Source organism: Polyodon spathula, chromosome 20, assembly GCF_017654505.1.
Source record: "Polyodon spathula isolate WHYD16114869_AA chromosome 20, ASM1765450v1, whole genome shotgun sequence".
Taxonomy (NCBI): Eukaryota; Metazoa; Chordata; class Actinopteri; order Acipenseriformes; family Polyodontidae; genus Polyodon; species Polyodon spathula.
The window spans coordinates 30,472,015-30,492,764 of NC_054553.1; the positions used below are offsets into that span (position 1 = coordinate 30,472,015).

General features: G+C 40.7%; 1 protein-coding gene across 1 annotated transcript in view; it reads right to left on the reverse strand.

The window, feature by feature from the left end:
• The window catches only part of LOC121295557 (probable helicase with zinc finger domain), a 42,713-nt gene extending 22,996 nt beyond the window's left edge, over positions 1-19,717 (reverse strand). The window contains exons 1-18 of the mRNA XM_041220337.1: positions 19,632-19,717; positions 16,934-17,142; positions 16,414-16,450; positions 15,894-16,018; positions 14,028-14,084; positions 13,629-13,677; positions 13,001-13,076; positions 12,436-12,634; positions 11,875-11,982; positions 10,988-11,285; positions 9,752-10,019; positions 8,608-8,941; positions 6,122-6,252; positions 5,110-5,289; positions 3,956-4,057; positions 3,131-3,283; positions 2,580-2,608; positions 213-331 (exon numbers count right to left, since the gene is read on the reverse strand). Of these exons, the coding sequence (XP_041076271.1) occupies positions 213-331; positions 2,580-2,608; positions 3,131-3,283; positions 3,956-4,057; positions 5,110-5,289; positions 6,122-6,252; positions 8,608-8,941; positions 9,752-10,019; positions 10,988-11,285; positions 11,875-11,982; positions 12,436-12,634; positions 13,001-13,076; positions 13,629-13,677; positions 14,028-14,084; positions 15,894-16,018; positions 16,414-16,450; positions 16,934-17,142; positions 19,632-19,638 (2,481 nt within the window). The 5' untranslated portion in view covers positions 19,639-19,717. The remainder of the gene's footprint in view (positions 1-212; positions 332-2,579; positions 2,609-3,130; positions 3,284-3,955; positions 4,058-5,109; positions 5,290-6,121; positions 6,253-8,607; positions 8,942-9,751; positions 10,020-10,987; positions 11,286-11,874; positions 11,983-12,435; positions 12,635-13,000; positions 13,077-13,628; positions 13,678-14,027; positions 14,085-15,893; positions 16,019-16,413; positions 16,451-16,933; positions 17,143-19,631) is intronic.
• Between the last annotated feature and the right edge of the window lie 1,033 nt (positions 19,718-20,750).

Consider the following 20,750-nt stretch of genomic DNA (forward strand, 5'->3'; position numbering starts at 1 on the left):
AGTCCCAGCTTAAGATGACTGAATTGCTCTGGAGGACCACTCCTTATAAAACTGAGAGAATTTGTAGAAGGGTTTTTGCAAAGCATGCTCCCACAGTGCTGTTTTAATCCAAACTGTCAGTATATGGAAAGTCAAACACTTTTACTGAAAATATGCTCTCTGTAGATATTTAACTTAAAATGCAATTAGTTTTATGGATTAATTTTGCTTACCTGCATGTGGTCTCCTGCCAACACGATTCTCGTGCTGTTACTGGCAAGCGCAAATGGCATGATGGTCTCGCACTCCATGGCTTGAGCAGCTTCATCTAACAGAATGTGTGTAAAGATACCTGAGAAAGAAGAGAATATTAAAAATCATGTGCAGCCACTCATTAATTGATATTTCTTTTCAGAAGAGAAGGCTCCCATGCTTTGTGTTTTTATAACAGTATAAACAATTAACAAAAAAAAACTGCTAACTGCTTAATTGTCTTCAGGGAAATCACATGACCAAAAGAACTTTACAGCGGTCTATGACTCCACAAACAAGTCGACTCCATCAGTAAATTTAAAATCAAGGCCTGGGTATTCCAGAGGCACGAATGGAATATTCCTAGCACAGGGCAAGGCAGAGCATTAATGCTCCGTTTCCAAACTAGTCTGACCACTGGGTCCTGGTAGCAGCTGGAAGACGCTTGTCCAAGCATGCCTGAGGCTGTCCGGTTACAGGACAGCTTTCTGCACCCAGATGAGCGGACATCCCCCCAGGGCTGTTCTGAGAGCAATTACCAAGAATCAGTCAAATGAGTTCGGGCCTCAGAACAGAAAGGAATAAAGATCATATAAACGTGTCAACACTATTCATGTTTTTTGGAGATAAATTAAAGTCACAGCAATAGGAAGACAGAAGTTAGGTGGGAGTTTTGAAGGTGGGAGCAAAGCTACAGGGTGAAGTTTGCAGAGATATAGATCTCATATAGCTTTGGAAATGGCAAACAGCAAATAGCAAAGGAATCTCCGGACAGAACACAGCAAGATTGTTAATGTTGCTACATTATCCTGGATTGAGTTTCATCATATTCTAGTTCGGTTTTTGTTCCCCTAGGTGTGTTTGCTTCCCGTGCTACTGAAAAGCATGGGTCTATATTGTTTTGGCAGCTGGAATTTGTCTACAAAATGTTTTATAGTTGCAGTGTTAAGGGCTTGCTGCCCCAGGAGAGACTCTGCCGTGCTGGAAGGAGAAGAACTTGGCAGAGGAACGACAGTGAGCATCTGTAGGCCTGAGGAATTGGATTTAGAGTCTCCGGGATATCTGTTGCTCATTGGTTTAGCTCCAGAGCGGAGCTGCAGTCATTAACAGTTAAAGCAGCAGCAGCAGCCACCAACTTGTATGAAGAAATAAATTAGACCTACACATATTTGCCACAAGTGGGAAATGGAAACCGATTTTAAAAATGCAGCACTAATTGCTTTTCTGAACACACTCATGCGAGGGCAATAACAATTTGGAAATGAAGGATTTCAGTAGCCCAAAACCCCTCCAAATACACCCTGGTGAAAACCAGCAAATGTGTTTTACAAAATAATGCAAACTAAAGAATGCATTTGACACTCTGCGGCTGGTAATTTAACCATCTTCACAGGGCCAGTGTAATCTGAGACGTAGAAGGATTATGCTGGTTAATAAAAAGCTACAAAATGAGTTTGTGACAAAAACATTACTACAGAATTAAAAAGAAATCCACAACAAGCATCCGATTGCTTACATACGAGTCTGTCGATACATGTCTCATTTCTAAGAACATTCAAATAATTGCCAGTCTTCACATGTTCCCCATGGAGAACCTTCTCCATTGCAAATACTTTTTTTTCAACCAAAAGACAGCAATTTGACAAAGAATTAAAAATGATGTAGGACAGACTGCAAACCAGATTTCCTGAGTACTCTGTTCCATGGGATAATGAGAATTATAAAACATCAGCAATAAAATAAAGAAATGTGAAGCTAAATAATTACACAGCTACAAAGGAATTGAGGCAATGTCTTCGTCAATCAATTAGCTATTTCAAAAGCTTGTAATGAAGCCCTCAACACCTGTGGTTATACAATTACCGTAAATACTTTAAATTGAAGCTGCTGGTCCCTCTGCAGAATAAATCCCAACAGGGAATAAAACAGTGCGCCCTGTAACATGTTTAAATCAGACTAATAACACAGTAATAAAAATGATTTACTAGAATAATTACAAGCTGATTAGTCACTTCCAATCTCTTTAAGCTGAAACTGCACTTCATTTCAAAAGCAGACAGACAGATGGCACTTTAAAAGTTTATGGCTCACAGGAGATTTGTTTGGAAATACTTCAAGCGCTCCATTTGCATTGCCCTCAGAGCATGACATCAAGTAACTAACGGCTTGCATGGAAATTAGCTAGCCAGGGAACGTTCTTAAGAATGGGTCTCTCGCAGACACAAGGTTAACAAGCTTCCTGCCTCGCAGCACTCACACTTCTCGCCCCGCGAGTGCTAATAACGAAGGGAGCCATGACACCCGAAAGGAACTCTGCAGGGCGTCTTCACAGCTCCATGAGGAGCTGCCTGGCGTTTCAAGTTCTGTGAATAACAGTCTGATATGCAGCACATGCAAAACTCTGGAGAGCCCGCACCATTTTACAGCGGTCAGTGCCTCTGCATTAAAAGAACATAATATATATTTTGCTGCAGGAAAACAAACAACGAACAGTGATGTTATAACTGCACAGGATACAATATCCATTAGACAGGTCTGCAGCCTTGCAAGAGTGAAGTCTGTTTAAAAACAGGTATACTAATCTAACATACCAATTTGTATTTCCATTTTTATTTATTTGTCAGTGCAGGACACTGAAACCAAGTAATCCTTCTGGGCTGCTGCTGACCTCCATCTCCCCCCCCCCCCCCCCCCCCCCCCCCCCCCCCCCCCCCGACCCACCCCCCCCCCCCCCCCCCCCCCCCCCCCCCCCCCCCCCCCCCCCCCCCACCCCCCCCCCCCCCCCCCCCCCCCCCCCCACCCCCCCCCCACCCCCCCCGCCCCCCCCCCCCCCCCCGCCCGATGACCGAGTGACAAACATGAGTGGTGTACCGAGTTCTCAAGTCAAGCTGTGTCAGACTCTCCAAGAGTGCTCAAAGTGACGACAACCACCCGGTGCTTTACTATGTCTTCTTTCTGTGGCATCTGGAAAGCGTATTGCGTGCTTGATATTAAACAGTACTGCTGGACTATGGGGTGGACTGTCTTAACCCATCGGTTTCTGAAATATACCCTAGAGAGAGAAAACAAAAAGAAAGAAAAAAAGAATGTTTTGGATGCTAGAGGTTCAGGAATCGGCCCGTTAATAATAGCGATGATGACAATGTCAAAGGCTGGTGCGGAGGAACACATATGCAACGTGTAACCACAAGCGGTTCTCAATATGCAGCTGAAAGTAGAAGTAGTAAATATGTTTATATCTTGCGATTTAATTTTTTAACGACTTTTAAAAGGAGGCATAAATCTGTCCTCTTGTGTTTCAGCTTGAAATACCTATATAGGGGCATCTGCTCCCCATTTTCCCTAGTGGGGGAAAAACGAATAGTTATCATCATTCAAAATTAACAATATTGTCCTTTATGAGCGCTGCAAAATGATTGCTGCCACCGTTCTCCCCTGGAACAGGAAGATTCTCAGCGCAAATGATATTTAGCCAATTCATGTTATAAATAAAGGGCATCCAGAATCGCAGTGTTCAGTCAGCTATGAACAGATCAATCACAGCAGGGGTATAAATACCCTGGACACTTAACTGGGTCCACTCCCACTGACACTTCCCTTCAGCAGGAAGGGAACACCGACTGACCTGAAACACAGCGATCGTCTGCTCACAAGCAGGGACACTTTTTAAAGCCTTGCAGTTCTGCACATGATTTTGAAGACAAAGAAATTCAAACCTCCATACCTGAGAGGTCTGGCGTGTGGATTGCCAGCTTCTACATGTGGGTGAAGGTAATCCTTTATGTACAGGTCAGCAGCACTGTTTGAATGGGTGCAAATAAGAACTCTGGAGAAAAACAAACCGATATCAAATCTGATTACACAAGTGCAAGTGTTTAAAAAAACAATAAAAAAACAAACACTGTACATCAACTATGCATTACAGGGTTTCTTTTTAAAACTAAATGCCACTCAATCAGTCACACTCCCAAGAAACAGCACATATAAAAAATGAATGCATCACATATTGCATTCTGTCATCCGCACACTCTGCCTCCCACACATTGCAACATTACTCTGCACGCACAATGAATCTTTGATTCATGCGATCTTCGCAGTAAGGGCACTTTGAGTTGGGTCTACCCGGTTTGTTGCAACTCCTAATCATTGCCACAGTAACATATCATGTAGTGCGAATAGGTTAGCTGTGACAACAGGTGAGATTGGCATACTACAACTAACCTTATGGAAAGAAAGAACTGCACTGCCATGTACTCTACATGGATGGAAATAATACTTCTACTGCACAGCAGCGTCACTCATTCTAGGTTTTACTACCAGCTTGATTAGCCACAGTGTATATGTAACAAGCGCCGGTGTTTCTTATTAAACTCATAGTAAAACCAGGAACGGATCAAACGTCATGCAACGGGAGTCTTATTTCTATCCCTGCACAACCATGGTCAGTCTTATTGGTATGGTCACAATTTGCAAAACACATCATAAAAAAAAAATTTAAAAAAGAGCGAGCGAGAGAGAAATGCAGCTACGGCCAAAAGTTTTGCATCGCCCTATATAATTAACTAATTTTGTTCCATAAAAAAAGTTGAAAGAAACCTGCTGAATAATGTTGTTCACACATTGAATAACATACCGCTTTGTAATTTTCCATATACTTAAATAAAACACTGACAGACTGAAAAACGTGACATTTCCATATCCAACATGAAATATTGTACTACTATAATGGCTTCCGGTAAACTTTGCAATATCACTTTGATTACACGATAAATTATCTAAATTATGTTCATCTGTTTTGTTTTGTTTTTTTCTCTCAATCCTAAAGTTCTAGGTGATGCAAATCTTTTGGCCACAGCTGTAGCTGGCCAGGCAGCTCACTTGGAGTCCTGCTGCTTGAGAATATGCTTGACTGCCTGGGCCAGAGCGAACGTCTTCCCCGTCCCGTAGGGCCCGATGATGAGCACAGGGGGCAGCTGGAAGTTCAGGGGGGTGGTGATGGCCAGGATGGCCTCCTTCTGCTTCGCATTGAGCCGGGGGTCCAGCTGCTCATCCCACTGCCTGCTCAACAGAGAGGAGAAACAAAGTAAGCATCTGCCTGCAGTGCACCATGCACCACCCACCCCAACCCTCACTACAGCTACAAATCATCACCAGCCAAACCACATTAATAAAAAAAAAAAACCAGAAACAAACGTTAGGTTTGTTAAGAAAGATGTTGGGTGGCTCAGTTGTTAATGCACTTTTTAAATGCTTTTCCCTGACATAACACTTGCACAGAACACATAATGCTTCAATATTCCAAAAAATGTAAACACTTAAGTTAGCAACCACACATAATGGTAGTTTCAACAATGTGGCCAAGAGCATGCGATAGACACTCCTGCAAAAATGCAGAGATAATCTTTTGCATACCATAAGTGATAAAGCAAATTTACCAGAATGTAAACAGAGCAAAGACTTGGTTTTGTTTTCAGAAAATCTGGTAAATTGTCCCTTAGGTTACATTAGCTCCCTCAAGTGTGCAAAACTGCCCTTGCTACTGAAATAACCTACAGGCAACATCTGTGCCCCTCAAGGCGATGGCTAACAGCTCCTACCATCGAATGCATTCACTCAGGGATGTTTCATAACCAAGAATACTTGTGATTGCTGGGGCATGATAATGGCACGTTTTAGGGAAAGAGCACACAAAAAACTGAAGAAAACACCCATTTACAAATAAATGAATAAACTTCAACATATTATACATAATATTTATTTGACTATATTTGCAATGATCATGAAATAAAAGCACTGTGGAGCACAGGCACAGAGCAGAATCTGACACTGCAACCAGCCTTGGATACAAAATGCTGCAGACAGCGTGGTTTTGAATCGGCGTCTGCCATACCTGTTGGGGCTCCAGGGGATGGTGGGCGTCAAGCTTGCATTTGGAAACATGATGCTGTTGTCCTTGATCCTGTCCAGCGCATAATGCATTTCACAGAGAGGAGCGCGGTTCAGCTGGAACTGAAGCTCCACCTGCAGGACAGAGCAGAGGAAGCACGCTAAACACAGCGCCTCTTCTCAGTCACGTTTAGCTTGTACACTCTGGCAAAGAAGTCTAATCTGACTTCAGTTACTACTGAATTTCTTTTTTAATACACACACACACAAATGATGTACACCCTTGAGATTACATAAAAAGTTACATACAGGATCTCTAAAATAATAAAGCTGGTTATTGTGGACATGGCTTAAATAAATAAGCGAGGGCTAATTATTTATTTACCAGAGGGTTTTGTTCTTCAATATTTTGCCTCCAAGCAAAATACTTAAATCATTAAAAAGGTACTTTGTCATCACCAAAAAAAAAAAAAAAAACATAAACAAAGAAAAACAAGTGTAGTTCAAATAAAGGGATCTCTTGTATTTATTGTTTAAACATACTTTGAATTTTGGGTCATCCCATTTGCCTGCAAGCATGCAATTTCATTTTATAGGCCATCATGCTCCTGTGCTGTGCAGACTGTTCCTCAATGTTATAGAACGGCTTGGGAAAACCAAATCCTCAATTCAATTAAAATCTCTTAATAAAAGAACCCATCATGCAGCTAACGCACTGCTGCCTCTACTGAACAGCAGAGCCTGGCGCGAGGAGTCCAGAACAGCAGCTGTAGTGCTTGATAATTGGAAGAGGTCACTTCTGCCATTCAAGTGCAAAGAAACAGCGACCGAGCCAGAGTAACCACACCGAGCTCAGATTTTACTCAATCATTTTTATCCACGAGTCTTCTGCAAGCTTGCAACCTTCAATATCAATACCACAGCCTTCAAAACACAGTTCTTTAAGGTGTCCCCCCCCCTCCATCGTTAGCCACGATGTGATTGTTAAAATACGAAATTCAGTAAAGTCTGCGTTTGCTTATCACACACTACAGCGCAGATCCAGCTGGTGATGGAGTGCACAGTGCTTGAGTTTCTACACAGCTACAAGGACACTTAGGAAACTGGAAGGTTCCTTCAGCTCAAATCTCTTTTTATGAGAAGCTGAAATGCTATACTGAAAGCCACAAGTTATTACCTTCTCTTGTATATTGCAGTACATATATATATATATATATATATATATATATATATATATATATATATATATATATATATATATATATATATATATATATACACAAAACAGCTTTATTTAGATATCTGCTCAATTTGCACTGCCGGCAGAAACAACTTAGAAGATGCATTTTACGCAGGAAATTAGAAATCCCTCACCAACTTCTAATTTGCGTTTCAGCAGTTATCTAGCAATTACTGTAAGGCCATTAAGTGTAAAAATGAGAGCTTTTGTATCTTTTTCTACCTTTGGCGCTTTGTGTTCATCAAATTTTAATATTTTATATCAGCAATTCGTTATTGTTATTTAGTTTTTCTACATTAAGGAAGCTTCATATTAACCTCAAATGACTCTGAAATTGTTATTAAAAGTAAATTTAAAAATGAATTACTCAGATACGATCCACAAGATGCTACGTTATTTTAAGCACATCCTTTTCATGTATTCATCCCATGAAAAGGGCTGTCTAAATACACTTCAGTAGATGATGAGACAAGAGATGGAAATAAGGCTCCTATTGCACAGCAGTTTCACCCATTCCAGGTTTTACTACGAGCTTGATTAACGACAGGGTATAGCCAACAAGCTCAAGTGCGTTTACTAAACTCATAGTAAACCCTGGCATGGATCAAACTTCTGTGCAATGGGAGTCTTACTTCTATCCCTGGACAAGGTGGTTCCAAGCAGGTACTGCCTACTGAACGCTCCACACAGACACAGGCGAGTGTTTTAACTCTCTGCGGTCCCATGTCGGACCTGGTCCGACATTACAATTTTCCCTTTCCGGTCGGACATCATCAAAACGACCTCAAGCACAGGTCTCTAGTCGTTTTTTCTCTGGAAAAAGCCGAGAAAAAACCTTTCAATGGCCAAGTGAGACAGATAGGAGCCGGAAAAAAAAAGGACAGATCTGAGCAATACTGATAGCCCCTGCACCACCACGGACATTAACAAAGAAGAGAGCTGCTTCCACATCCAACACTCAAAAAATATCACAGGCATTTACAGAGCTTTCTGACATGTTACAATAATAAAATAATGGCCTGGATCGCATTATTGATTTTGGTGAAAGTTTGGAGATGATTGATGAGTTTCCTGTTGATATGCAGTGCCTTTTAAACCTGTTGTATTGTGAAAAAAAACACTTAAACGGTGCGTGTAAAATAAACAGCGCGTGTGAAAATAAGTTGGACCCGACGTGCATGACAGGCGCTGAATAAACAGACTGCAAAGACAAGGACCCCGAGCACAGCTCTTCAGAGTCATCTCGTTACCTGCAGCTCCCGGTCTGGCCGCAGCTTCAGCTCCTCACAGCAGTCCTTACACACTCGGAGGAAGATGAAGTCCTTCGTTTTGTCCTCAATCGCAGCTTCATAAACCTTCTCTTTGGTTCCTGGCGCCTGTGCCAATTTTTCTTTAGTGAGCGGCAGTAACAAAACAGAGTTGACTTTGGTCATCACCAATCGGCCAGCCAAAGTGTCTTCAGAAAGTGTCTCAGTGAGCTTGAAGCGACCAAACAGCTGTCCATTCTGGGCGTACTTGGCTCCTCCAGAGACACCCGTCAGCATGAAGCTTGCCACAAGCTGCAAATTCACCTTGATGTTGAACCTGCAGGAAAAAAACAGATCGGTTAGTGTTTTCATAAAGAATCGAGAAGCACATAATAGAAAGCAACCACACCTTCTGCACTATAAAGGGGCCAGACAGTTCAGATTCAAAACAGGTACAGCTCCAAAAGGAGTGGACTGTACTAAAGCAAACATATTGAACACCACATTAATAATGAATCATAATAAAAATCATGATATCCAAGAGTTATTATATATTTAAACATAGACACTACATTTAAACATTAAAGTTTCTTTTTTGGTATGACTAAATCAGACTTGTATAACAAGTCTGAGTCTGCCTCAAATGCTGAATTAGTAGAGTAACTGCAAAAATAAATATTCCTAATGTAAAATTTCAAGCCGTCCCAACTCTGTCGCCCCATTAAGACACGCATTATTGAAATCTTTAAAAAGCCAATCCATGAAACATAACACACACAGATAAAGACGAAGAACCAAATGTGCCATCTAGTGGCAAACCAAGAAACTGCTCATTCAAAGGAAATGTTACAACATAACCATTGACCCCAGATCTCTGTAATCACCTCATACAGACAATACAACGGTAATATAAAACACCCAGATCAAAATTTTTCCCAGCAATTACAGGGGTCTAAATTAATTCCCTAAAACTATATTATGGACCTCTGACCACCTCTGTTCCGGCAGTGTTTTCAAACACATTAAAAGAGGATATTTTAACCTCTAAATCAAGAGACATAGTTTGGAGCCCAGAGAGCTAGACATGGCTCACGAAGCTCCCGCTAGGCAGCCCTGGTTCAGTGTGCCGCGCAGAACAGCAGCTTACTTGCTGACTTCCTTGTACTGAGCGATCTCCTCGATGTACAGCAGGTCGTGCAGGCGTGCTTGGTAGTTCTCCTTGGTCAGGCTCTTGTCCAGCACAGACTGGGTGAAGAGCTGGTCAGCAGACAGTGGGATCTGATATCGGCTCAGGAGGCTGCGCTCCAGGTCAGCGGTTTCATTCGGCTCAAACTCCACGATCGTCTTGCAGGAAGAATCCCAGCGTTTCGCAGTGATGAGCAGCTGCTGCCTTGCTTGCATCAAATGTTCAAGATCTAAAATAAATACAAAAAAAAAAAAAAAAAAAAAGGATGTCAATATAACTATTTGCTTTGTTGCTTTAGTGCACAGCTTTGGCTGAGGATCACAATACACACCTGAATTCTTGTTAACATAAGTTCAACTAGGTAGCAGTCACCAAATGAACAAAAGCAAATGTTTTGAATTTACAGTGAAATGGCAAGGTGTTTATGGTGTCCCTGTGGTCACAAAAGCAACTGAAAGACCCCCTTTTTTTAACCCATGCTGTTTCCGATCATAACTGCATAAGATCTAACCTGTCTGACAGCCTTTCTAGTCACTAATCCTGCTGTCAGTTAGATAACCCCCCCTGCCTCCCAAAATATCACTGCAGTCTGTCCAGACGGAGTGCGAGGGAATTTGTAACACTCTCCCTGAGCACCAGCAGATCTGCATTAGCTTTGCATCACTTCCTCTTTCACCCATTTCTATTTGCACTTAAGCACTTTCAGGCACTGGGAGGGGGGGGATCATGTGTACGACTGAAAAGCCAGCTTGGAAACAAATTACATACAAACTTGTATTTATACTTTCCACAGCTCCGTTTATTTTGAAGGCGGGACTGACAATGTACGTATTCATAATTAATAAGGTGAACTTATAAGATCCGTCCTGGATTAGAGACATCCCATCCCCAAGAATTGCTAGCCCTCTATATTCCTATTTGCTCGAGATCAGAAAATGCAGAACTCTTAAGTTGTTCCAAAAAAATCATCTTAAAATCAGCACGAGCCTCAGCTTTTTGCTCTCGTGCTCTTCGTTTGACGTTAGGCAGGCGGAAGCACTGGATTCTTTTAAGTCTACACTGAAAACATACTTCTTTTACTGTGCTTTTATATAGCTGGTTTTATTTTTCACTTGGTACAGCGCTCTGGTATGGCATGGCATGAGGGCAGGGCGCTATATAAACACTGGTATTGTACATTCTGATGAACCATCTCACCTTCTATTGAAGCAGCATCAACCATAACTCTCTGCATCAGCACAGGCTCGAAGCCAAAGTCAAAGACTATAGTTTGCCGGAAGGTCCCGAAGATCTCTGTGCTAAACCGGACGACTACTTCATAAACACAATGGTCCAGTCCATTCTGCGCGATGCTGCCTCCAACCCACTCCTGGCAGTTGTCTGGCACTTCCTGCACAATCTGGTTAGCACCGTCTCCAGCAGAAACAGCACCGATGGAAAAGTGGGGCCGGTGGGCATCATACAGGAGAGCCATTCTGTACAGCATTCTTGCAGGCTTAAACAGAACACAAGTGGAGATTTATATACTCACTTTATTAATTATATTCCACAGTGAAGTGTTCTCATATCGTCAACTTCAGACGAAAGCAGATAAACTTCTAATCTCAGTGTGCTGATGAAGGCACAAGCCAAAAACGCTAGTCTACTTAAGTTTTTACCTTAAATGTTTGAGTACTTAGAAGTTATGAATGACATAAGCCTCCAAAACACTTAAACCACTGCTTGGGGGAATGTTTCAATAGATTTTATTTATCAATGAATCACTTTAGACCTGGTAGAGAAGCATGTTTATCTATGTAACTGTTACACACTAATGTGCAGCTCAAGTAGTTTCAGAACCCTGCAATAGAAAACCAGTCTAGCAAATTTAAATTTCTAGGTTCTCTCCTTTAAAAATGTATGACAACCCATATTGGAAAAATAAAGCTACATGTGCATCTAGTACTTGTATCTGAATTTACATTAAAGTACAGACCACATGGGTAGCTGTGTACAGCGACACCATTAAAGTACAGACCACATAGGTAGCTGTGTACAGCAACACCATTAAAAGTTCATGAGAATGTTAAAAAGCATGTTCCTACCTTACAGAAGAGTGAGAAGGTCCAGGACTGGGACGATTTCTTGGTGGTGACTGTGACCAAGAGATCAGGACTGTGCTCCACACTCACCCCTTCCAAATAATCACTAAGCTTTAAGGGGGACAGTCAAAAATGCACATCTAGTAAGAATTCAGAAAAGCACCTACTACCTTAAGTCACTAAAAACAAAGTCTGGTTCTAGACGACAAATCTTTACTTTGGAACCTATTACCACTGGACTGTAATGACATTTAATCATAGCACTGCACCTTTTAAATGCAACCACTAACTTATGCAGGGTACAGTTATGAATAACTTTCATTTGCCTGGGCCATCATCTTGAGCAGGGACAGAAATAAGACTGTGGCTAATCAAGGTGCCTAGTAAAACTTGGCATGTTTGAAACTCCGATGCAATAGAAGTCTCATTTTCATCAATGTACAGTCTTACTGTTTTAATCGCTACCGCCGTTACCAGAGAATGCTTTTGAAATTAAAGGCTCTAGATTGGTGCAGCTTCATTAATTATATGCATTTCATTTAGTTTTCAATTAAATTTGCATACCACTTTCTCTGGCGATAAGGAGTTCATCCATTTCTCAATGAGGGCTTCCATGTAGCTCCCAGCGGACTGCGCGCTCTCTTGCTGCTGTTTCAAGCTGATGAGGCGGGAGGCATACCTCTTCTGCCATTCTGTGAGCTCTTCCTGAGAATGTGCAGACGTACACTGAGCCCCATATCTGCAAATGCCCTGTTCCAAATACCTGAGGCCAAGGCAGACAGCAACAGTGAAGTGCATGAAAAACAATGCAACAGAGGAAAAGCAAAACCACACATCTGCAAGTGCAGTCTGAATCGCTCAACCAACACGAAAACAAAACAAAAGAAAAATAAAATGAAGGCCAAATGCATCTCAGGGCAACAGTGAACCATGCTGCTCTTGCACAGCAAACACATACAATGTGTCTTCCTATTTCATGACTCAAGTCTGGTTAGTACTGTATATAACCGTACATTTGTGCTATGCTATACTGAATAAAGGACCTTTCACAAAGTCAAACAACAAGAGAGTAGTAAAAGTGTGTTCTGACAAGACTATCTAAATCTAGATTTCGTTGCGTCCTCATTACCTTTTACAGATTGTGTACTCCTCGCTGCTGGTGACTCCCCGCGGAGGAGGGCGAAACTGCCAGCCCTCCTGGACATCTTTCAGGAAAAAATTAATAAATAAATGCAGTGCATAATAATGCAAGTTTTGCACACAGTGTTGTGCTTTGAAAGCACGCAAAGCAGCACACTTGCAGTAGTTATCAAATCTTAAATAGTAAAAGAAACTTGACATTCAGACTTCCAGACCAAACGTCTGTCATTGAATCTGAGTTTCTCTGGGTATTTCTCAATTGACTACTATTGAGTGTTTAATAGATTTCACACCTTATAATCCGTATCAATTACTTTTAGGACGAGGCTCAATTACCCAGACTGCTTACACCCACTATTAGTCCAGTTACCCGGTGTTGCATTGTATTGAGCCCTTTATTTTTTATTTATTTATTTTGGTCACTAAATGGTATTGGTCTGTCGGCAAGTGTACAGCTGTGCCTTTTAAAATGAAGACAATACTAAGTCTCACAGGAAGCTACACTGTGTTACAGATACCACGGAATCACTGAGGTACGTTTCACAAACCTGTTAGCGTGACATTTAGCAGCTTATTTGTTCGGAGAGGAGAACGAAAACATCTGGCGATCAACATACCTTCCTCATTATCCTCCACATATCCCGAGCCCATTGTGCTGGTTGCCATCTGCAAGAACAAAACATGCTTTAATAATGAAACAAGCTAATTAACATTACTGAATCCAGGGTCATAAACACAAACAAACACCAGCACTAAGACACAGCACGGACACGACTCCTACATGTAAAATGCTGGACTTCCTACATCCTGCTCCGCTTTCAACTGATCTCTGCTGAAGACAACAACAGATTACACCTCATTTCTCATGGACATCCTGCCCCAATTTCCAGAGAAATAAAGTGGTATTAAATGACCCACAGCAAGGGATTTAGCTGGACATCTACTCCCTCTGGGTAACAGATGGCACTGAATGTAACGCTGGTACAAACAAACATACTAACCCTGTATATACTTACTTCTATTTCAGACAGCAGCATTCTGAGCCTGGTCAGATCATTCGTCACCATCCCATTCTGAAAAGACACAAACACATTCCGCTCAGAACGCTTACAAGCAGCCCCGGAAGACAGGCTGTGCAAGCCTCTACTCTAGAAGAAGTTACAATCTGTTAAGAGAGGCTGCTCGCTGCTATTAACTGCATAGCAACCGAGAAAAAGAAACATGACGATATACATTTAAAAAATAAAAAACGTGGAGGCCAACAAATTATATTTTGTATTCAATATATTTAAATAACAGGTTGAAAGTGTGTCAATTGAATTACATTTAAATCAGCTTTTAATTTTGTTAAAATGCATGCTCCTCTGCCTGTAAAAATACACCTGTATTTGTACAAACCGGGGTATGTATATGTGTGTATATATTTGATACATATATATATATATATATATACATATATATAAAATGCAGTCACTGAACTTCGATTTCTTTTAATATTTCTATATATGTATCGGGAAGGAAAAAGGATTGACAAAAACAAGTTCATCAAAATGTTATTCACAGAACAGAAATGGGGAAGCGCTGCATGTTAATAGCAATGGCACAAGTTCAAACACAACGACTCTAAAAACAAATGTGTCAGATCATTTGAAACCAGAATTCCCGAAAGAAAAAAATATCAGACTTTCAGTAATTCTTTCATAAAAACAAAACATTCAGAGAATTCCCTGCGATGTCCACAGATGCGATTTGTTGTTGCCTCACAAACTTTCCAGCATACCAAGAAGCAGCGTAAACCAAATGCTTCCAATTACAAAACTACAGAAATGCAATGGGAAGCTGCGATCAACAATGCAATCACGGGATCTAAAATCAATCGTCTTATTTCATTATCAATGCCCATTACAGATGCATGTTCTCTTAAACCTCCTGAATTTGACACTTCATATTCTCTTTAAAAATTATTCGGCAAAATGTTTCTTTTGTTAATCCCCAGCAATGTTTTTTAATAGCTGTTAAAGCCGATGGCAATCGATTGGTGTCTACGTGGTTAGCTGTCAACTAAAGAATTATAAAGTCTTCTTTGTTTTGGGTTTTAGATTTTCTATTAAACAATTTTCTGTAAACTACCCCCGTTTACAAATACTATCAAGTAAATAAAAGTTTATAACACAGTAGTCATAAGATTTGTAGACATTTAATGTTGATCAAGTCATTTAAATATACAGTACAGGTATTCTATATATGTCAGAAGGCAATGCACACAGACTTAAAGCAAGGATGAAAATAAGACTCCCATTGCACAATAGTTTGATCCATTCCTGGTTTTATTAGGAGTTAAACAAGATACACAAGAGCTCATTACTTTTACACACTGGGGCTAATCGAGCACGTAGTAAAACCTGGATGGGTGAAACTGCTATGCAATCTGTAAAGTGACTGTTTATCCGCTTTTTTGAGAGAATGGAAAGCTCATGTAAATTATGTATATCAGTGTATTTCACTGTGGTTTTGAAGTCACGGCATGGTTGCGTCAGACGAGGGATTCGTGTTGTAATGTTCCGCCCTCTCTAACTGTCTCCTGTCAGGATCCCTCATCGCTTCACTGTTCCTGTTCTTCTGAGGTCCTTATCTTCTTGCTTGATTTCCTCTACTGGCCTCCAAAGCCTCCCAAAAATAAGCAAAACCCCATCTGCTACCAAAAGGACCTTCTCCAGGAATCTGAACTTCAGTTTCACATATTCATATGACTAAATATATTGAACCCCCCCCCGGGGGTGGGGGGGGGGGGGTGGAATACACAGTCATGCTTACAATGCTGTTGGAAAACACCAAAAATATTACTAGTAAAATTATATATATATTACACAAATAAAACTTACCAAAGGTTCCCCCAGAAGCGACCTGGATAAAATACTGGATATTTCTTGGAGACTTCCTTCCATGAGCATGCAGCGAAGCACTGCAGGGAACAAGCCTTCCCCCCTAGCCAGCTCCACTGCCAACACTGGGAAGGCAGGTAATCACAGAGCGGACATTAGACACAAACTCCAGCTTTAGCAAAATCAGAGGCGGATGCAATTTCATGTTGGATAAAGGTAACAGATAACAGATACTTATTGACAGTAACAAAATAAAAAGCAACTTCAGACCAGCATAATGAAAATGAAAACTACAGAATATACTGTTTGATGCTCAGTGCTCTCAATTTAGGAAGCATGCGCTTCAGAGCTGCTGCATTTGCTAAACCTGGTGTCCCTTTCATAAAACTGCATGAGAGTTCAAATGAAAATGGAGGTGCAGAACAGCCAAGACCTATGTACTTATTTCATTAGCAGCAAGTGTAATTAATTCATTCCATGGCAACAGTCAAATCTAGAAGTAGTGAAAAGATCGACTTACCATGCTTACAATCTTCATCTGCCTGTTCATAATTTTTCTGTTAAATAAAATATGTACATACACTCAAATTACTTGACTATGTTTTCAGCAAAGGGTTTGCAGAGTGGTTAGAGCTGGTGCTGTCTAGCTTGCACTGTCAGAAAGCTGATCACCTGCAGCTGTGCACTAGATGGCGTACGCTTTCTGACCGCTCTACAGACACTTCGGTTATCTACTGTGATAAAGTACTATTAATAAATTTGAGCAACTGCAAGCTGGACCACTGGGAATGGCTGCAAACATAAAACACAAAGTAATTTACTCTTCAAGGCTGATATAGAGCTATAAGAAGCATAGACAATAAGGTACCAGTACATATCCAGCAGTATAACCCATGCAAAAAGGCATTTTGTTGAAACGACTTAGCTTTTTATAGTTTGCTTTTGAAATTACTCAAAATATACTTGATGAAAAAAATTAGGCTTTCTTTTTTTTTTTTTTTTTTTTTTTTTAAGCATCACAAAAATAAGTCCAGACTTACAAGTTGCAAAAGCGCTGCGATTCTGTAGAGCAGGACCCTGTTCCTGACGAAGTCACTGCCCTGCTGGGACACTGCGCTGGGGCTGGGGGGGCAGTGGCTGAGGGACAGCAGTGCCTCCGTGCAGTGCTTCACCACCGCCTCGTACTCCTGCCTTCGCAACGATTCACATGCTTGTTCACATGACTTCTCTGGCCTCCTGTCTGCCATGACTTAGGGACAGAAATTCTTAGGAGGGGTGTGAGGGTGGAGAAAAGAAACAATTCTATACTTTATAATGGAACACTTTTATCTGTTGGGTCTTAATACAGAACTGGTGCCAGCAGAATTATTCTCTTCATGTGGGCTAGAACAGCCTGAAGGATATTTCCATAGCAGACATGGTAGGCTTTCCATTTCAATATTTACAATCATCATGATTCTAAACAGATTATGGCTGAAGTACTGTACAGGACTGCTTCCTCTCTAGTTAACATTCAGCTCCAGACCAGGTGGGTAAATACTATAAAATAATATTAAGAAAATAAGGTCATCCAAAAAACAAAGCAGCAACTAGCGTGCAACCTCGTATTTCTGTTCCGAACCCGGCAGTAATGATCAGTCTCGTAGTGTCTTAGAGAGATTTAAGTGCTCTGGAAGCACTGCTGCATGAAAAAGGGCCATGCTAGTGTAACTATCCTGGTCTTCCAACACACAGCCAAACTTCATAAAGCAACACTGGAAAATTATTGTTTTGGTTCCAATAGGACATTTAGCTCGACTGTACAGTACGAAGAATATAACCTAATAAAAATACCCACCAGGGTACAGTAGGCACTAGTCACAACCCACTCCACGTGAGGAAAGAATGAAAAGTGGAACTCTCTGAAGTAACCATCCATTCCAGAATCCCTCAAATCCATATTCACGCTGCAGCAGAATTAATCTTAAATTCACATCCATGAAATCTTTACAATTCAACCCTAATAAGCATAACAAAATCTGATTACATTGCATTTGTTTGAATTTGAATAATTCCCACCCACCATAATTACATTTCACAACAAAGCACTATTCCCTGTATACTTTTCTGAATTACATTCATATCGAATTCGGAAAGTAGTTGTAAATGTGTCGGATACATTTACCTTTGCTCAGCTAAAAAATGTCTGCATACTTTCCTTTGAAAATTATTAGTTCAATTATCAATTCAAAAAAAGGGTCATAATAAGCTAAACGAGGAAGAAACTTACCAGGAAACCCTTTTTAAATATTGTGATTACTGTTATTTATATTTTTTACAACTACATTCTTCCAAAATGCCTTTTCACTTTTTTGTCAAGTCACACCCATACCAACTCTTTCAACAGCTTTCTTCATTTCTCTTAATTTAAACCCAACACAAGGAAAGGTATCATTTTCATAGTATTAAAATTAGCATCTAAGAGTTTAAGCCACTGTAGGGTTGGAAACAACTCACTGTACAGCAGTTTGATCCATTCCTTGTTCTACTATAAGTTTAATAAAACATATCTCAGCTTGTTACCTATACACACTGTGGCTAATCAAGCTTGTAGTTTACACACTAACCTGACCTTCACAAAACCAAATCATTTGCACAATAAAAGTAAAATATCTTTCAACATCCACAGAATGCACCCCTCCCCCACAGAGCGGGTTGTTTTTGCATTGCAACATGTGGTTTGTAAACAGCGGACTGTTTAAAAACAAGGCCCAGTGGTCAGTGCTGTACTGCTTTTTTTTTTTTTAAAGTACATTATAAATTTCACAAGAGGGATCATTTACGTAAAGTCATATTGCGGCAAAGTTGCACTGACTGCAAACACTACTAAAACACAGTACGATTATACCAGAAGCAGTATTATTAATTGTTCCACAGCACTCAAAGCTACTCTACTTGGAGGTGATGTGTAGTGTATCCTTTTGCAACTTTAACAAAGAATTGATGCGTATGATTGCAAAATGCATTACCGGGAACGATGGCTTTGTAGAGGTACTGGCCCAATCCGAAATGCGTTTACTTTTCTTTTTTTTTTTTTTTTGTAGGTTAACCGTTTCGATGCCAATGTATGCTTTAATTATTTATTTTCACCATTAAAGAACTGAATGCGTGCGTACCTAAAAGGGACATCTGCAGAGTAAAAACACCATCATCAACAGCGACTATCTTTGGAATCAGAGTCAGTTAATTATAGATACGTGTGCTTGTATATCTAGATATATAACTTATCTAAACTGCATGCGATTTCTTTTGCAAACTAACTCTTGGAGCGACAAAAAAAAAAAAACCCAACCAATCCCGCTAGTATTTACGACTGTGAGGAGTTTATCCAGATCAAAGCGTACATTCATAAGCGATGCAAAACATATCATACCACCGCTATCCGGTGTTTAAAACTAGCGTGTTATTTGCAAACTGAGCGCTTGGGGTTTGCAGCCCCGACCGCTCTTCAGCCAAAAGCAGGGGCCTCCCGAGTATCCCAGTCTCAGGCGAGCGCCGGGACAGGCCTCCGCTTCACACGGACTTCATTTATCTGCAACGTTACCGGCTGCAGCGGGATCTCTCGGGCGCCCTACTGCGCAGCGTGCTTACTTGTGTTTTATTTTCCCCGGGCTTCCCAAACGGAGCGGGTTCCCGCTAGCTTTCCCGGTGGCGAAGCGCTGCACAAACACAGCTGGAAAATGGGCACTCTGCACTTACCTAGCATTACTTTCTACGCCATCTTGGATCCATTTGTCAGCCTCTCCGGAGCATTGTGGGAAGAAAGCCGTGCACTCCGCTTCCTGGAAGCTGCACGCTGCTGTGAGGGCGACGGGCAGCAGGAGTAAGACTCGGGAAAAACCGAAATGCGCCTTTAACTAAGCTTCCATGCAATTACATCCTCGCGAAATTCAAATGGAAACAGAACGCTAATAGTATTCGTTTTCAAATAACAGAAAAACAATACAAAACATGTTTTAAAATGTGCACCATCACGTCTATTAATAAGACACGCAGTGCATTTGTTATGCTCCACTGTTTAGTAACATTCGTTCAATGAAGAGCGTTAGAAAGTACGGTATAGTTTTTTTTTTTTTTTTTTTTTTTTTTTTTAAGACTAATGTAAGTAACTCATATTATAAACATCTTTTTTTTTTCACTGCCGTTTGCAAATGTGCACATTAATGGTAATTAGAATATTACATTTAAAGTGTAGCATTTTCCATTCATGATGTATAAAAATGCAGTATCTTACCGCTATGTATCCACAAAGCCCTTGTGGTTGAATTGTAAAGAGAGGCAGCACTTCAGTAATTGAGTCCGTTGCAACAATACAGGGAATGCACAATGTAATGCAATCTCGTACAGCTGTAATTGCAATAGGTCTCAGCCTTACTGCATTGCTGCTTTGAAAAATATCCACAATTCTTTACAGGTAGAAATCCACAGAAATAATGAAAGTACTAGTGTGCACATACAATACAAGCATAACTGAATAATCCTACAGACTGCTTTACCAGATAACAAAAGCCTCACTGTCTGACAAATTGTGCATTCATGGGAAATGACAGTGCCACAGAGGTTGCGATTTGCATGTATACCTCTTAGTTTTAGTAACACATGAAAGATTTTCTGTATTTCACAAAGCAGCTCAATATTTAATAAAGGTGGCTGTATGATTTGTTTCCTTCATAGCAGCACACCCGGTTGGGTACTGTACATAGCATTGTGTTTATAGTGCATGTTATCACAGCCCATAACAGGGAACCCCAACTGAACAAAAGCATGACTTATGAATTCATTGGAAGAGGTACAACACAGACATCTTGTTATGAACAC